This window comes from Lotus japonicus, chromosome 6 (assembly GCF_012489685.1).
Source record: "Lotus japonicus ecotype B-129 chromosome 6, LjGifu_v1.2".
NCBI lineage: Eukaryota > Viridiplantae > Streptophyta > Magnoliopsida > Fabales > Fabaceae > Lotus > Lotus japonicus.
In genome coordinates, this window is record NC_080046.1 from 21,235,480 (window position 1) to 21,252,746 (window position 17,267).

General features: G+C 35.4%; 1 protein-coding gene across 1 annotated transcript; it reads right to left on the reverse strand.

Annotated features, from left to right (window-relative positions):
- Positions 1 to 12,735: 12,735 nt before the first annotated feature.
- LOC130723482 (ranBP2-type zinc finger protein At1g67325) lies at positions 12,736 to 16,739 on the reverse strand. The gene is made up of 10 exons (XM_057574552.1): positions 16,593 to 16,739; positions 16,254 to 16,299; positions 15,600 to 15,715; positions 14,903 to 15,176; positions 14,590 to 14,660; positions 14,102 to 14,153; positions 13,906 to 14,015; positions 13,752 to 13,776; positions 13,513 to 13,664; positions 12,736 to 13,256 (listed from the first exon to the last, which is right to left on the reverse strand). Exons 1-10 carry the CDS (start codon positions 16,599 to 16,601, stop codon positions 13,254 to 13,256), a joined length of 858 nt encoding a protein of 285 aa, XP_057430535.1. The 5' UTR covers positions 16,602 to 16,739; the 3' UTR covers positions 12,736 to 13,253.
- Positions 16,740 to 17,267: the final 528 nt, after the last annotated feature.

The following is a 17,267-nucleotide window of genomic DNA, read 5'->3' on the forward strand; positions in this document are numbered from 1 at the left end:
GGGTGTGCCATGTGAGGATCCGTCAACATTGAATTTTAGAGTCCCCGCCGGTGGAGGAATACATTGATTGCTGCGAATTTTTACCTTTGGAGCTTTCAATCGAATGTCCACAAAGTTCAGTAAGAAATCGCTACTAGCATACGGACATTCTCTCCACCAAGCTTTGATCCACCAAGTAATCCGAGAAATATGCAGGTCTCAAATCAGTTCCAGCAAAAATTCTTTATCCTGAAAAATGAAATCGTTGCGTCCCAACCAAATGGACCAGCAGAGCGAGTAAGGGATCAATTCCCATAAACCCTTGTCTGGTTTTACTCTTAAATCTTCCCATTCATCCAGCTGACCTTACTTGGAGCCTGGACACCACCATGCCACTCCTTCACGATTGAGAATGTTGTACCACAAGGGACAGGTCTTACCGCAGGCTAACATCAAATGAGTGACCGGTTCAACTTGCAGACCGAATAAACTGCAGCGGCCTTCGTTGTCAAGTGCTATCCCTCTCTCCACAAGATTACCTTTGACTGCAATTTTATTATTCACCGTTTGCCAAAGGAAAAGTGTCACTTTTGGCGGGATGATTTTGCGTAGGCGTTTGGGAATGTTCCAAACACCCTGTATAGGAGATAAGAGTCGAAGTTCCATGGCTTCACAGATAGTCTTGACTGAAAAAAGTCCTCTATGATCGCCACTCCACAGAATTAAGTCTGGACCAACACTTAATTGCTGTTGGTTTACAAATAGTTATTAAAAATGGTGCGGCGCTGAGAAACCAACATAACGATTTCATGATCAAGTGATTACTTGATGAAGAATTTTTTTTCCTCAATGCAAGTTGCTAAAACACTCCAAAAAGCTCTTAATAACTATTGAGAAGTTGTGGACAATATACGACGATAAAACTAAGGGAGTTGAACGAATGAAATGGATGAATAAGAGACTGAAAATAAATGGCTAAAAACATAATAAATAGAGCATAGGAATGGTAAAGATCTAAAAGGTTGTATAGACAAAGTAAGGTGCTGAAAGGTCAAGTGCTGAAAGTATAAGACAAAAGGAAATGCAGAAAATTCGTAGATTTCGATTGATTTTTGAGTTGTGTCTTATATAAATGACTCTTCCACTATTTGTAGAGGTAAAATTCAGCTAACTTACAACATTTGATAATTACCTGCCACACTACTTGAAAACAGTTTAGTGACGACCGACCAAATCTGTCGCTACATGGGTTAAATCGATCGCTAAAGCTAGTAGCGACCGATTTAGCAATCGAAGTTGGTTCATTGCTATAACGTGAGTAGCTAATCTTAGCAACTGATTTGTAGCGATGAAAATTAGCAACTGATTTAGCGACATAAATTAGCGTCAAAAGTTAGCGACTGATTTAGCGATAGAGATTAGTAGCGGATTTTAGTGACAATTTCATCCATAATTTAGCGACGGATTTAGAAATTTAGTGATGAGTTTAGTGACGAAAATCAATATAAAACTAGCAATAACAACTTATTAGTTTTCTGACGGATTTTATTGTGAGAGAAATATGCATTTAACATCAAACATGTAATAACCATAATCATCAAAATGTTTGGAAACGACAAGACACTCAATTTTAACATATCCACAAATTCATCACAAAAAAATATCATGCACTACTTAAACTAGTCTAGTAGTTACAAAGTAGTCTATTACATTAAACAAAGTCTGTTACATTAAACATAGTCTATTACATTAAACATAAAAACAAAGTGTGGCAAAGTTTTAATAATTCATCAATTACCACCAAGATCCTCCTCAATCTCCGACTCCTCTTGAATTGTGGTTGGCATTGGTGGTTGTTGCATCGTTTCCATGATTTGTAGTATCATTCTTTGAGTCTCTCCAATAATGTGTTTCTTAATTGATCAAATTCTAATCTCCTTAATTGATCAAAACCTTTGCCCCCTAACTAAAGCACCCCACCTGTTGCAAAAAACAGACAAAGCTCCAAAGCCAAAGTTACAAAAAAACATACAACATAAAAGATAGAAAGACGCCACAAGAGTAACAAGTTGAATTTCTAGAATCCTTGAAGCACAAAAGAAAACGGAGACAACGGCAGGAACAGTAGTAATTGTAACACCCTCTAACCCCCGTGTAAAAATTATAGCATAAATCAGAGTAAAATGCATAATAAAGAGGGTATCACATTTATTCTCCAGAAACATAAATCAAAACATCTGCCATGCTCATAATATATATATAAATTTCAACTTTGATGTCTCATCATCATATGCATAGCACAACGGATTTGTTTCAACTCTCAAAATAAAACATAATCCAAAAATAAATAAGAGAGTTCATAAATTATCTCCTAACATCCAGGTACAATACTAAACGTTTCTCCGTGTTACATAACAGAGCATGACTCCCCTAACTAAACCATAAATGAAAGACTAGCTCCTCCAACTAACCCTCGCGAGAAGCTCCATTATCCTCGGTACCTGAGCGATGTCGCATATAACATCATTCCAACATAAGGGTGAGAACTCATATCGTATAGATAACCATAATAATAAGTAATTCAAAAGCTTATAAAAATATCCATAAATACCTCATACACAATTAAGAAAATAAATCATGAAATTTAATATAATCATTTAATTTCACAATATGCCAATACTCCGTAATTATAGCTCAGATAAAGCAAATATAAATATCTCCAATTACCACAACAACAAATTCTCCAAAAATATTGCAGTTATCATTATTTAACATCAACGGCTCCCTACCGTAACATATATGACTCAAGTGTGACTCCGTGCAAATGCCTTTGGTACCAAAGTTGTTATCCTTAGCGATATCACCGCGTCCACTCCAGACAGATAACCACCAATAAAACCCTCTCTCTAGGATTTCAAAACCATCCAGTTTTAGGATAAGTCGCTAGGCTTCACGAGAACTAGTAAACATTGCATCTTGACAATTATACAGTGTATTATGCAAAACTCAACTAACATATGCATATTCAGACCATCTCCAAGTCTTAATTATTTTAGTATATTCATCACCAACTCAACAATTCAAATCATCTCCAATTTCACAAAACGCACACTTACATGTTATCAATCACACAACTTGCAATCACAGTAACTTAGCAACTTAACACATAACATCAATTCAGAAACATCATATAATGAACTACTAAACAAATGTAAAGTAAATATAATTCATATATAACAGGTTCTGCAACTATTATACAAAAACTGGTTTCTTCCTAATTTTCCCAAAAAACTCGCCATCTCCCTGCACCATCCCCCTCATGCGCGCGCTACCGCGCACACCACTACCTACATGCGCCACCTCCCTCGCGCGCAACCCTCGCCATGGTCGCGCACCACCGCGCCTTGCGCATCACCTCACACGCGCACCACATCTTTTTCCGAAAACAACATTTGCACCTAAAATGACTCATTTTATTCAAAACAGTTATAAACTGTACGCAACTTTGGCGAATTTTTAAATGCCTCAAATACACTCATAAAAATTCAATTTTTTTTATCATGACTCCGTATACACGTTTTGTAAATCCCTGTGAATTTTCAAGGCGAAATTCGAAATACAAAATTCAGGAAAAATATAACACTAACAGTGGTTCGTAAAAAAAAGGGACACCTTAACCCATGCGCACTGTGGATACTCCTTTTTGTCCGGGTTAATAGTTTGAATTTAAAAATTATTAATAACTTAATTAGGGATATAAAGTTAGAGTGAACTCTTTAGTATTAGTGATCAAGTGAGTTAATTTATTTTTGATTTCTTAACCATGTAGCAATAATTAAAAAAAATAGAATGTCTGGTTAGTGGGTCTTTAGCCCATATTTTTTTTTTTACCAGAAATGCTTTGCCAATTAAAAAAAGTGTGTGGTTAGGCCCATTTTCGACCAAAAATTGCTCATGAGAAGAAAATGATAAAATTGATATAAAAACAAAAAGAAAAGAAAAATAATGGGATAAAGATGATCAGCAGAGCAAGTGGGTTCCGAATCCTTCAGAAGTAAGTATAGCCATCCCCTATAAATAGAAAGTTTTTTTTACTTTCTGGGGGGACCTAAGATTGAATACACAAACCATTATTAAAAAATAGAAACTTGGTCTGATAGGGGGGAAGCATTAAGATAAAAAAAAAACGTAAGATTGAGTCTGAAACTGAAAAGAGAACAAAGCTTTCACTAAGTTATTTTTCTTTCTTCCTTAAGACTTTATTATATCAGTTGTTGTTCTGTAAATCCATTTCCTTTTCACTTTTGTGTTGTTCCTGTTACATCCTTTATAGTAAAAGAGGAAATAAGAAACCAGACTAAAATAGATACATGAGGATTAAAAAAAAAAACTAAGAAATACTTAAACCAACAAAACAGAAATACAGTGATAAACAAGTCAAGAACAGTGCAGGAAAGGGGGAGGCCAAGTCCTTCACGCCCTCAGTGAGTCACCGCCAGAGGATGGTGGCTCGGAGTTGTGGCGGTGTGTTTTCGGATCACCTTCACTAACCCTCGCCGGAGCATCGCCGAAAGGTGGTGGCTGCGTTGTGGTTGTGTTGCTGCTCTGATTCTCCTCTTTCCCCACTCAAGACAGATCTGAGTGTTTTGACACCCCTCTCAGATTCGCGTTGCTCTCGCCGGACCGCCGCCGAAAGGCGGCGGCTTCGATGTTGTAGCGGCCCTCATCAGCCTCGCTGTGCCCTGCCATGGCTGCGGCCACCGTGGCCATGCGCGCATAAGAGAAGGCCGGCGTAGGCTAGGGTTTTAAAAAAAAACAGAGAAAGGAAGAAGAAGAGAAACAGGAACGAAACAGAAGAGAGAGAGAGAGATAACGTAAAAACAAGAAAAAATATGAGAAAGGAACCGTTTGGAAAGGCTTGGGATTTATTCCCTTTTATGTCTCAATCGGTTATCTTACTTTCTTTTATTTTTTTTACCCAATGAACACATCTGATTTCACCATGGCCAAAGGCCCGTTCCTTTTCTTTCTCTAGTTTGTTTCTAATTTTTATTTTTTTCCTTTCTTTCCTCACTTCTTTTTGGGCTAGTCCGCTGCTCCCTTTCTTGGTCTCTTCATAGCATATTTTTATATGTATATGATGGGCTTTGTTTTTGAATCATGGCCTAGTTTCGGTTTTTGATACCATTATAGGGACATATTGCTCTTAACCATTAAAATGTGAATAATTAGGGGCTGTATTTGCTTTTTTTTTTTTTTTTTCTGATTAATTATTTTCTTAAGAAAAATCCCAAAATATGTTTTCTTCAATGATGTCAAGAACTCATAATGAAATGTTAAGGTTAAACCCTCTTTGCAAATAAAATCATAAAAACAAATCATTATCATTTTTCAAATGAATTAATCTTTTGAAAACTAAAAAATATCATAACCAACTCATGTTTTTTACCAAGAACTACGTAGCCTTGATTTTCTCTGTTGATAGAGAATACGTAGGCCCGGGGTCACTCCCGCCAGGCACTCCAAACAAAAATCTAAATTTTGTTCTTCTTTGTAGAATAATCTTTTCATCACACTAGCAACTTGTAAATATATATATATATATATATTTTAAATAAAATACAAGACGTTTTCTTAAGGGTAAAATAAATGATTTAGAAAGCTAAGAAATTTTGCATAATTGACATAGGTAACCGTTTCTTAACGGACGTTGTAGGGCGCTTTCGCCCTATACGTAACCGACTCCCGAATCTAGATTTGGTTTCTATTATTTGGGTTCTCTTATGTTCTCCCTAAAAACATTAGTGGCGACTCTTCTGATACTTGATTAGTCCCGCTGCGACCCCCGGTTGCGACACTCACTAAAATGCGTATAGCTTGAGCTACATAGGTCGGAACGACGTGAAACCAGTGGAAAAAAAATTTATAACAGAAAGAGCTACAACTTTTACGAAGACTACTTCTTCAAATTCGGCCATTAACACAGCTCGATCCTTATTTTTCTTTTCTTTCTATTTTTCTATTTCACTTCTATCCCCTAATATAGTAGTACTAGTGGGCTCCACTCCATATATCACCTAAACCGAACAACCTTATCTAATTTAATCTTATATCACTCAAATAAAAATTAAGTAAATTACTCACTTCATATATCACATAATCACTTAATTATCTAATAAAATCACATAATTACCATATATCATAATAATAATAATTAAAATACAATAGTAAATAACCTAATAACGGAAAAAAATAATGGGGTGTTACAGTAATGTTTTTCAAAACCATAATAAACAATCCAAAGCCTAACGTTAGTTATTCAATTAACCCTCTTAATTGAAAGTTCGTTATATTACAGTCTATGTTAAACTAGGGTTAGTTATTCTAATGACCCTCTTTACTCAAGGTTAAATAAATGATAGTCCTAGTTAAATTATGGTTACCTATTCTAATGACCTATTAACCTAAAGTCAAGTATTCTACAACCTCGGTTAAATTAGGGTTTGGTATTTTATAATCTATAGTCCTGACTAAATTAGGGTTATGTTCTAGTGACTCTCTTAACCTAAGATTAGTTATTCTATAGTCTCTAGTTAGGGTTATATATTCTAATGACCCTCTTAACTTAAGGTTAGTTATACTACAGTCTCGATTAAACTAGGATTAGTTATTCTAATGACCTTATAAATTTAAGATTATATCCTGATTAAACTGGGGTTATCTATTTTAATGAACCTCTAAACTTAATGTTAAATGTACTATAGTCTCGGTTATACTAGGGTTTTCTATTCTTTTGACCCTCTTAACCTAAGCTTCATCATTCTATAGTCCCTATGGTTAGTAATTAGAGATATTAAATATAGGGTTTTCTTTGATTTAATTATCATATTTGAGCATCTCCAATGAAGATCTTAAGTTGAGATCTTAAAATAAGATTTGAATTTAACAAGATCTCATTATTGGAGTTATCCTACATGGCATGAGATCTTCGCCGCCTTAACTCATAACCTTCAAAAGTTGGATCTTAAATAAAATAATCTGTTTTCTCTTTCATATGATTTGCTTCGTTTATTTTTATCTGAGTTTTCAAATAATGTGATGCAAATGCAAGTTAGATGTTTTTGTCACTGCATTCATATTCTACAACTGTTTTCATGCTAAAAACGCTAAATGGATCGATTTTATTTTTCTCTTTTGGCTGAGTTCTAACTCTTAATCTATGATATCGTTTTCTTGTTTTTGTCATTGCATTCATATTCTACAACTGTCTTCATGCTAAAAACGCTAAATGGATCGATTTGATTTTGCTCTTTTGTCTGAGTTCTAACTCTTAATCTATGATATCGTTTTCTTGTTTAAAGTGTAAAAATAAAATAATATGTTGCTTTTCGTCGGCCACTAAATGCTTGTAACTACAGTTTCCGTTCGACTATATTTGATAGTCCTCCGGCGAGGGACCCCGACTCGTAACTATACTTTACGATCATATCGTTGAGCTTTTGGAGTTGACTCAAGATCACAATGACATATAGGATGAGCAAATGCAAGAAAAAAAATTGTAGAAGCATTTTGGTTGATTGTATGCCCTTGAACAAATATGTGACAAAAAGTGGCACTCATGCTGATAAACTGATACGTTATCCACAAATATATGGTATGCTCGAAGTAATATAAAAGATTGGTGAACCACGTTGATTGTGGGAAATACCAATTCACACAATAAAAGAGTTGTTTAGAGCACAAGAATTTAAAAAGAAATGTATATTTGATTGGTAGATGAACTAGTTTCATAAGAAAAGAAGAGATTATGTTTAAAGACCAGCACTTGGGTTTAGATTTCCCAAAACAAGTTATGTTTCAAATAAAAGAGAATATATGAAGTTCATAAAATACATTATATGGTTGATCTAGCCTAATTCTTTAAGTGTTGATTCCTAATTCATTATATTGAAGATGAAGTTCTGACTTTCAGGCCATCGACTACTAGTCTCCACCCTTAATCCTAAGGTGTAGACAACTAATCAATCCAATCTTAGGTCCCTTATTCTAAACCAAACTCTCATTTATTGAAAAGAATAAGCAAAACAACTTGTATGCATTCAAGCTAATATTAAATAAGGGATATAGACTCGTAGAAGAAAACTTTTATTCCATATAAACTGATAAACTAAAACATAACAAAGTTAAAGGTTCACATCTCAAGTGCTAAAAGGAAATTAGCCAAGCATGACTAAGAAGGTCATAATCTAACCTGAGAAGAAGCCTTACAAAAAGCTCAAAGACAACTTACAAAAGTCTAATTTATAGGAAAAAACATGCGAGCAAGCACCCATGTGCGTCCCACTTCTGTGCGCACATGCGTGCAAAGAAGCAAAGGTACTGTCTTTGCATGCATGTGTGTGCCATATATGCATGCACAAGCGTGCATCTTCAATTCCAGCTTCCAAGCCACTGACCTGACACACATGTGTGTGAGGCTTGTCCATCGGATGAGTTCAGACGGATTCAGGCCAATATGTCAGTTTCAAACAGTTGAAATCACAAAATAGTCTAGATTTGCCACTGTCCACTGATGGTCTTGGTTTTCGCAGGTTTCGAATTGAACAAGCTAGGCTTTTCGGGTGGGTTCAATCGAATATCATAAAACCAGAAATCCAAATAAATCACTAAAATGAAGATGAGATTGGGAAAGAAGGAAAGCAATAAATCAGCAAAATCATAATCTGTTCAACAGAACCTTAAACAACTCATTAATACAAAACACAAATAACCCAAAATCTTCAAATCGAAAGGGAAATTTCTACATAAATAGGTCCCAAACACAGAAAATCACCACTTATTGTAGAGATCTTCATCACTGTCTTCTTGCATGCTTCACCAGTACGATGGAGATCAAGCACCACAGTGACAATGAGAGAGATCTTCATCATCGACGCAGAAGGAAGGAACCTTAATCAACCAAAGTGTGGCTAGGATTTCTTTGATGCTGCGAGTGGGGAGAAGAGAAGAACGGTTGTGGGTGGGTTTGAGAGAGTGTGGCAGCTAGGGTTTAGGGTTGGCGATGTTGAGAGTGATGAGAGATTGAGAGAGACAACAACTAGGGTAGGGAAAGATGTTGAGAGTGATGCGAGATTGAGAGAGACGACTAGGGTTTGGAATAGTTGAGAAACTGAGGGTTAAAAGAGAGTATTTATAGTGGGTTGGGCTAAAGGAGACTAGGGTTAGTATTGGGTTGGGCCCTTTTTTGTTCTCAGACCTAGTTCAGTCGATTCGATCAATCTGGAGCTCAAACTGAAACCACATGAACCTAGTTTTTTCAACCGAACCACTCGAGAACCGAACTGAACCGCCTATTTCTTCAAAACAAGTTGTGGTTTGACCAGGTTTGGTCGCTCTGATTTTTTTTGGACATGCCTAATGTGCGTGTCATATGTTCACGCACATGCGCACCAACCTTGCTGGAATCATCTTTTCTTCATTCTTCAGCTCACATTACCCAATTTAATGCATTTCAAGGCCTTCAACAGCTCTTACACCCTTTATTTCCTAGTTCTAAAACCTCTTGGTCCTTAATCATCATCAACCTTTGTCATTCTCCTCCGAGAAAGATTTCATAGGCAAAGCTCCATTCTTCCATCAAGAGCTATTAATGAGGGTTGCACACTGAACATACTATCAAGCCATCTTTGTAACCATAAAACACCAATATAATGCACATTAAGCCATGAAAGTTCATATTATGGTTAACAAAAACTTCCTTCACAAAATACCCTCAAATGCTCTAACCACTACACCAAGGACTATAATGCAAAAAGACTCAATCCTAAGGACTAAAAAAGCAATTAAAGACTCAAAAAGAACTATTATGCAAATGATGACTCTAAAAGACAAAAAGACTTAAATATAACTGAAGACTCTAATTAAGAACTAAAAAGATAAGAAAAACTAAAGAAAACAAAAGAAATCAAAGGGAAAAAAAAGGCCATATAATTCTTGGTCATCATATGCCTTTGAAATTTTCTTTTTAGGTAGTGATTTATGTAAGCATGGTGCTCATTTACGTTAATATTTGATTTTGATTCATAATGAAGGTGATTGGTTTTTTTGAATGGTTTGAGCATGATGAAGCAAGATCTTCTTCAGCTGCAACCTTTAAATCGCCTCCTGCAACACCTCTATCTACGGAATTTGGTAGTATCGCTATGTGTGGTTATCCGTACATGGTGCTGCATGCTTGGACGAAGAAGGTTGAGAATGCGCAGAAGCAAATTGAGGCTAAGAGAAGAAAAGTTCCTGACAAGAATATATTGTTGCTAATTTCATGGATACTCAATGTAATCTTGTTCAAGTAGATGTTTTAGAAATTTTCAATATGATGTTGATCCCCATAGTTTACAAGCTATGGCACAAAAGAATACGTCAATCTATTTTACTATTGCAAAATAGAATACGTCAATCTATTTTATTTGTTTTCTATGTCAAGTAATCTTTCATTGTTAGTTTGTTAACCATGGAAATTCAATCTTTGGGTTGCAGTTGATTGTACAAGTTTACGCATATTTATTTGTTATACAAAATTTACGAATATTGAGTTCTTCTATCCTACTCCACTAGTAGAGGGTGGCGTATGAATGTAGAATAGTTGGGCCGAGGTCCATTAAACGTGTGACATAAAGTTAAAGTACAAGCTTGTGATATGAAGTGATTGTGTACAATGATGCAAAGTTGAAATGCAACGTGTGAACAAAAAACTGAAGTGCAAATTGACATAAAGTTAAAGTGCATAATGAGACGCATGGACATAAAGATAATGTGCATCCTGAAAAGTGTGAACATAAAGTTGAAGTACATTGTGAAGTGCATAAACATAAAGATGATGTGCATCGTGAAGCACATTTACTTAAAGTTTTCAAGTGCTTCGTGAAACGCGTTAACATAGTACTCCATTGCGTAATCTTCCATTGTTGGTTTTCTTGTGTCTTGACATCCCCATGTATATAGTTTTGTGCCTTCAACATAATAGAAGCTGGAGATTGTTTGAGGTACTCTTCTTGATTCTCTTGAGCATCGATTTCAAAAGAGGGACATTGAAGAACTTGTCTTGATTCAACCTACGGACTAATGATTGTGTACATTTTGAGAAAAAATTCCAATTAAATTTAAGTTGTTTATAAATCTGGGGATATTAGATTTCTGCTCTGGTGAACCCATAACACTTGCAAGTGCCCACCTTTTAATTGAAACTGTAATTCCTTCGAAGACCCATTTGGGTACCCTGTTTCTTGTCTCCATTTTTTTGCTGCAAGTTTCTTAACGTGACACACCCTCAATGATCTTAGACTCTAGTGTAAGAGAAATCTATTAATTCATAAACACAAGAATTTCTCTTTCGTTTGATACCTGATGGGAAATTTGGAATGTTGGAAAACGGAAACAAAAATACTTGTTGGGGATGCTGAATAGTAAAATCTGTAATTTTAATGTAGAAAAGTGAAATAGTTCCCATTCACAAATAACCAATGCAGCAACAACAAATCAGCATGAAGAAAATAATTAATTAACACAGTTAAAAAACTGCAGCAAAAAGATGGAGGATGAAGACCAGAAATTAGAGAGAGAAGAAAGAAGATGAAGAAATGAAAGCAGGAAACAACAGCGTGAAGCTAGTTTCCATTCCAACAGCGTGAAGTTTCTGCTTCCGCAATAAAAGGATGTCATAAAGAGAGATGCAGATAGTCAAGGTAGAGCTCCTAATCACAATAAAGGTGCTGAAATTTAAAAAAGGAAACAACAACGTGAAGCTATTTTTTTTTTAAAGGCCAAAATGAATTAATGGGGCCCATTACAAACAAATCGAAAGAAAGAAAAGAAATACAAAAGGAGAAAGGACAAGAGGAGTAATCTAAACGATCACGCTAGATCAAGAATAGATCAATATAGATAGCAAGTATTAATTTATAAGGCCTTCATTATGAGAGCTTAGGCACGAGACATCAGAAAAATTAACATGCTGGTGTACGGTCAGCAGTAAGACCGGTTATGAGGAACCCCTTCAAAAAATTCTCACAAATTCTTTGCAGTTTCTATCCGATTCCAGAACCAAGTTATTTAATTTCTTGCCAACCGTCCTCTGCTTAGATTGGTCCAAATTAGTAGAGTACAGACCAATACGGTCGAAATCTTAATGAACAAAGAGACATCTAACTAAGCCCCTGAAATTATCTCAGATTAGTCCTTTAATTTAATAGTGTACTAGTTAATCTTTATATTTACCATACCCTTATTCAATCAGTGCTTACGAAATAATCTATACACGAATGACTAATATCTTTCAAAAGAAAAAATGTCATACAAGTTTCATAAACTGATACTAAACTTGTAGACAAACTAGGGGACTATTGCAAGTGAAGAATAATTCCTATGATTAAGGATAAGTATGCTTTTACGTCATAATAAATGCGAGGAGGAAGAGCTCCTTTCACGTTTCCTCCACTGAAAAGCAAAATTTAGCTTTTCCATGTAAATAATCGGAAATCAAACTGCAACCCAAACAAAGTTGCCTATTGACGCAATGTGTAATTGACAAGCTAACCCCCTACTTGATATCTCCATCAACAATATTGGTCAGACAGGGAAACAAAATATATACGCAAATGGCAGAAACATGTCAAACACTAGTACTTTCAGTAATGACACACACAATAAAGGACTCCCAGAAACCTAATATCATCATCTGCAAGGGGTGCTAAACATACATGACCCTGTAAAGATTCTACGATCATTAACATCAATTCAATGATACAACATGAATTATCCACACACTGCTTCACACAATGACACGACAGAAAGGTTTTCGTAATGCCTGTGCATACAAACCTAAACGTGGAATAACAAGCAGACATGTTTGGACTAAACCCAGAACTATAATGTTATCCTAAATAATATCCAAAAACCTGGAATCTTCAAATGCGTTTGAGGTATCTATTTATCTGAAGTTATACTTCAAACAGACAGTTCAGAACGAAAAAAACTTAAAACTGGAACCTGCAATCACCTTTCTGCCAGGAAGGCTGGCAGACAAATGAATCATAACAATCCACAAAGACTAAAATACCATCTAAGTTAATACAACAAGTTGACACATAATGAGAAGGTGCCTGACTTGACAACTGCTGCAACATAGAGGACAACACGACTCACTGTCAGACACCCAAATTGAGCAAAAGCTGGATGACAACTCTGGACCTTCTCAACCCTCAAACATGTCCTAGTACTCACTGGAACAGTAAATAGTTGCAAATCAAAAATTGCACTGATACGAAGGAAATTAAATAGGCACATATGAAGTTTTAAAAAAAGGCCAAACAAATGACAGGAAGAACAAGCAAAGCTTATCCAAAGAATCCACTTAACTGACTTCCCAACAGCTTGCCATTTAAAAATATTCATTACGTTACAAAGCTGCTCTAGGAAAAATAATTGCTGCAGTAAGGAATGAAGGTTGGTAAAATGAAAACGCTTTACACAACAAACCTGATCATTTTGATCTGGAGATGGTGAAGAAGATTTTTCTGACTCAGCTGGTTTGTCAGCACCACAGTTCTGTCTGTTGCATTTGGTTCTAAAGGGATAATTAATGTTATTACATTTTTCGCACTTCCAGCTTCCCTCAGGCATCTTTTGCTCTGAATGGCAAGTACAAATAAACAGTTATTAACAGTTGCTTTTGTAACAGATAATGGAAGTAGAGACAAATTTCAGATGCAACTTACTAGAGTTTTTGTCAGACTTTGAGGCCTGCATCACAATATTCATATCCAACAAGATTAAAAATCAACCACAAACTTAATCATTAATGACATTTTTTCCTGGATAAAAAAAATTAACGATGATCCATCAGAAAAAATAGAGATGAAGGTTGCATACCTGGGATCCAGGCTTTGGTGTGTTGCACTTTCTCATGTTGCAGACAGTTCTGAATGAGAAATTGACGTTACCACATTTTGGACATGTCCAGTCATTGTCACGAGTTGCATCTACATGGAGAAGGGGTGGATAAAACAAATAAATAAAGAATAGTCCAATTGAACCAAAGAAGACACATAAGCTATACGTAACAAACCTGCGCCCTTTTTCTGTGCCTTGTCATCATGAAAAAATCCTGGCCTGATACCCTGCATTGGGAAGTACAAACTATCAAATTCCATCTTGCAAGTAAATCCATGAAATTGCAGTTTCAAGAAGTATAGCTTCTTCAGCATATCAATGGATCTATCACTATCCAACTTTAAAGAAGAAAAAATGAATATACATCCTGACTGTGCAACCATAATGAATGCTAAGTAAACCAATTTCGACTACCTATGAATGATTATAAAATCAAATTAGTTCCTCTCATTTCTCAGGTCTCACCTACTATACCCCATGTATATGTTTATGTTTGGGTGTGTCTGTGTGGCTTGCAGTATATTTGTAGTAATATTTAAAAAAAAAACTACAAAGTTTGATAAATGGCAATCCATGTGAAGATATCAAGAAAGGAAACAAAATAATTAAAAAATGCATCATTCCAGCAGTGTTGTGAAAAATTGAGTATTCTTCAGCTCATACCATTGTTCCAGGTCCAATAGGGACACCAAGGCCATAGCGATCCAATAGTTGCGGCATGCCATAGATGCCACCTGCCAAAGAAACCTAAAGTTAATATTAACTGCAAAAGTAGTATACCAACAAAACATATTACAAAAGAACATGAAATCAACAATCAATATAAAATGTGAATTCCAATAACTTCTTCGTTGTTTTCCCTTTCAATAATTTCCTTCATTAATTGAAAAAAATTATATAATTAAAGAAGTGTGACATACCAAATTAAGAAACTACTTTGACTTGAATGACAGAAAATAATAAAAGCAGAACATACCATTTCCCACCATGGATCCACTAGGGTAGGGTGTTGGTCCAGATATATGCAATGGTCTATAAGGACCGCCACCAGAAAGACGACTTCCATAATTGTATGGATATGCTGATCCCCCAGAAAATGGAACATCATAGGGAGGAATGGATGATCCATTGAATAGAGAAGACCCGTATGGTGGGACACCAAGATATATTGACGATGGAGTATTAGAACCTAAATAAGGAGCTGCGGATGAGTAACCCTGAGGAGCTTGTAGCAGCTTGGCAGCAGATTTCTGTAAAGAGGTTTATGAATAAGGAGATCGGGAAATATAAGTAACTTCAAAGGAAAGAATGTGCTTAGACCAATGCCCAAGCCCACCTAAATTGTTATTAACTTATTACTAAGCTCATCAAGAGTATATGAGCATGTCATAAGCTCATCAAGAAGTGCACTGTGTAAAATATATGTACATCCTTTGTTATGCATGCATAAACAATCAATTTTCCCGCCCTCTATTTTACCCTCCATTTGGGAAGAACAAGAAACACAACAATGAACAAAAATAGGAATATTAAAAACACAGTAAAAGAACCATAAAGAAATATAGAGAAGAGGGGATGACTACTAACAAGGCTACTGACAAGACAGCACTTATTCATCAAATAAATGAATCTTTGTAAATCATCTCCTAGATGAAAATCACATATCCTCTTACCGAATTATGATCAGCCGGCCTTGGTTGGGTGCAATTACGCATATTGCAGGTTGTCCTAAACGAGAAATTGACGTTGCCACAGCTAGGACATGTCCAATCATCTTCCCTACGACTCCCTACAAACAAAAACCAATTAAAATGCACCAGAGAATCATGTGAGACATGCCACGGAGGAGAATCACATTGATAGAAGTAATTTTCGGCATTTGATTCTCATAAACAACTATTGGTAAAAGTGAGTTGAAAGTTATGCAATTACATTTGCATACGTTTACCACAAAAGTAATTTTAGTACGAAAATAATATAAATTTTTTAACAAGAGCTAAAATCACTGTCATGTTAACTCAAAAGCAAGGTCTGTTTGCTTTGGTCATAACCGGATTTTGAAAACCCGAAGTCCTTCAAAGAATTTCGCGTTCTAATAACGAAAAACCATGTTAGGGAAGATTAAGTGCTTTAATACATGAGCAACGAGAAAAAAAACATATACTACATCTTCCATGAACATAGAACAAGAGTTTGCATCAAATAAAGAAAATGTGTCCAACGGTGAAACCGCGCACGGTAATTTCAAGTATTCAATAGATATAGTAAACTATGCATAAACAATAGATATAGAATTCAATCAATAGATATAGTAAATCAAGACCCACCATCGGTCCTAGCGCGCTTGGAAGCAGAAGAATTTCTGTGATCAACCTACAAAGCAAAGAGAAAGGCTAAGGTTCTGATTTACAAACATCTACAACTCCAATTAGATTGGCTTAAACATGAGAAATTGAATAAATAAATAAATCCACATGATAGAGCAGATTTAAACAAAAAGAATAAAAATTATAAAGGCTAATTCATTGGAAAAGGAAAGGAATAAAAAATTACGAAAAATGATCGATAAAACCCTAAATCCCCAACCGGAAACAAGATCAATTGTAAAGCACAACGAGGAATGCAATGAAAGGAAGGGAATCGAGGATTGAGAGGCGCGTTTTTACCTGAGACATGGCGATGGGGAGCGACTACTGCGAGGGAAAATCAAGGGAAACAGAGATCCTTCGTCTTGTACTCCTTCTTCTCTGGCGAGGCGGTAAAGAGAATGCGAAAAGAACAAAGACAACAGAACAGGTAAATAAATAATGAATAATGAATAATATAATTCTTTCTTTTTCCAAAATAAATAAATGATCCAACATAATATAATTCTTTTTTTGGTCGAAAAAATAATATAATTCTAATTTAACCAAAATATGTGTCATCATTCATCATCTTTGGAGATTTTTAAAATTATGGGCCATATATCACTACTCATTTGAAAATTAGCTTTTAACTTTCCTCTTGTTACCAAAAAAAAATAAATTAAAATAGCCTTTACAATGTGTTCCGACGGAGCATTTATAAATTCCTTCAAAAGTTGTATTGTCTTCTACAAATGTTTCAACATAACATACTCCTAGTTTTTTTGACAAAATGAAAATATTTAATAATCAAGAGAAATTGAATGATCAAGCTCACGGCACTTAACAACATGAGGACAATCCTCAACCCAAATTGACTGAAAAAGACTTGGCTTATTTAGCCATAAAATTAGTTGTCATATTACTTGTTCAGGAATGAACTTTCAGTAAGTAACACAAATGAAAAAGACTAGTATATTGCTATGGTATGGTATG

Excerpts from the sequence above, each read along its gene's own strand:
- LOC130723482 (XM_057574552.1), bottom strand. Across the intron at positions 15,716-16,253 it reads CAAGCGCGCTAGGACCGATG|GGAGTCGTAGGGAAGATGAT; the intron begins GTGGGTCTTGAT and ends TTTTGTTTGTAG. Across the intron at positions 14,016-14,101 it reads GGCACAGAAAAAGGGCGCAG|ATGCAACTCGTGACAATGAC; the intron begins GTTTGTTACGTA and ends TTCTCCATGTAG.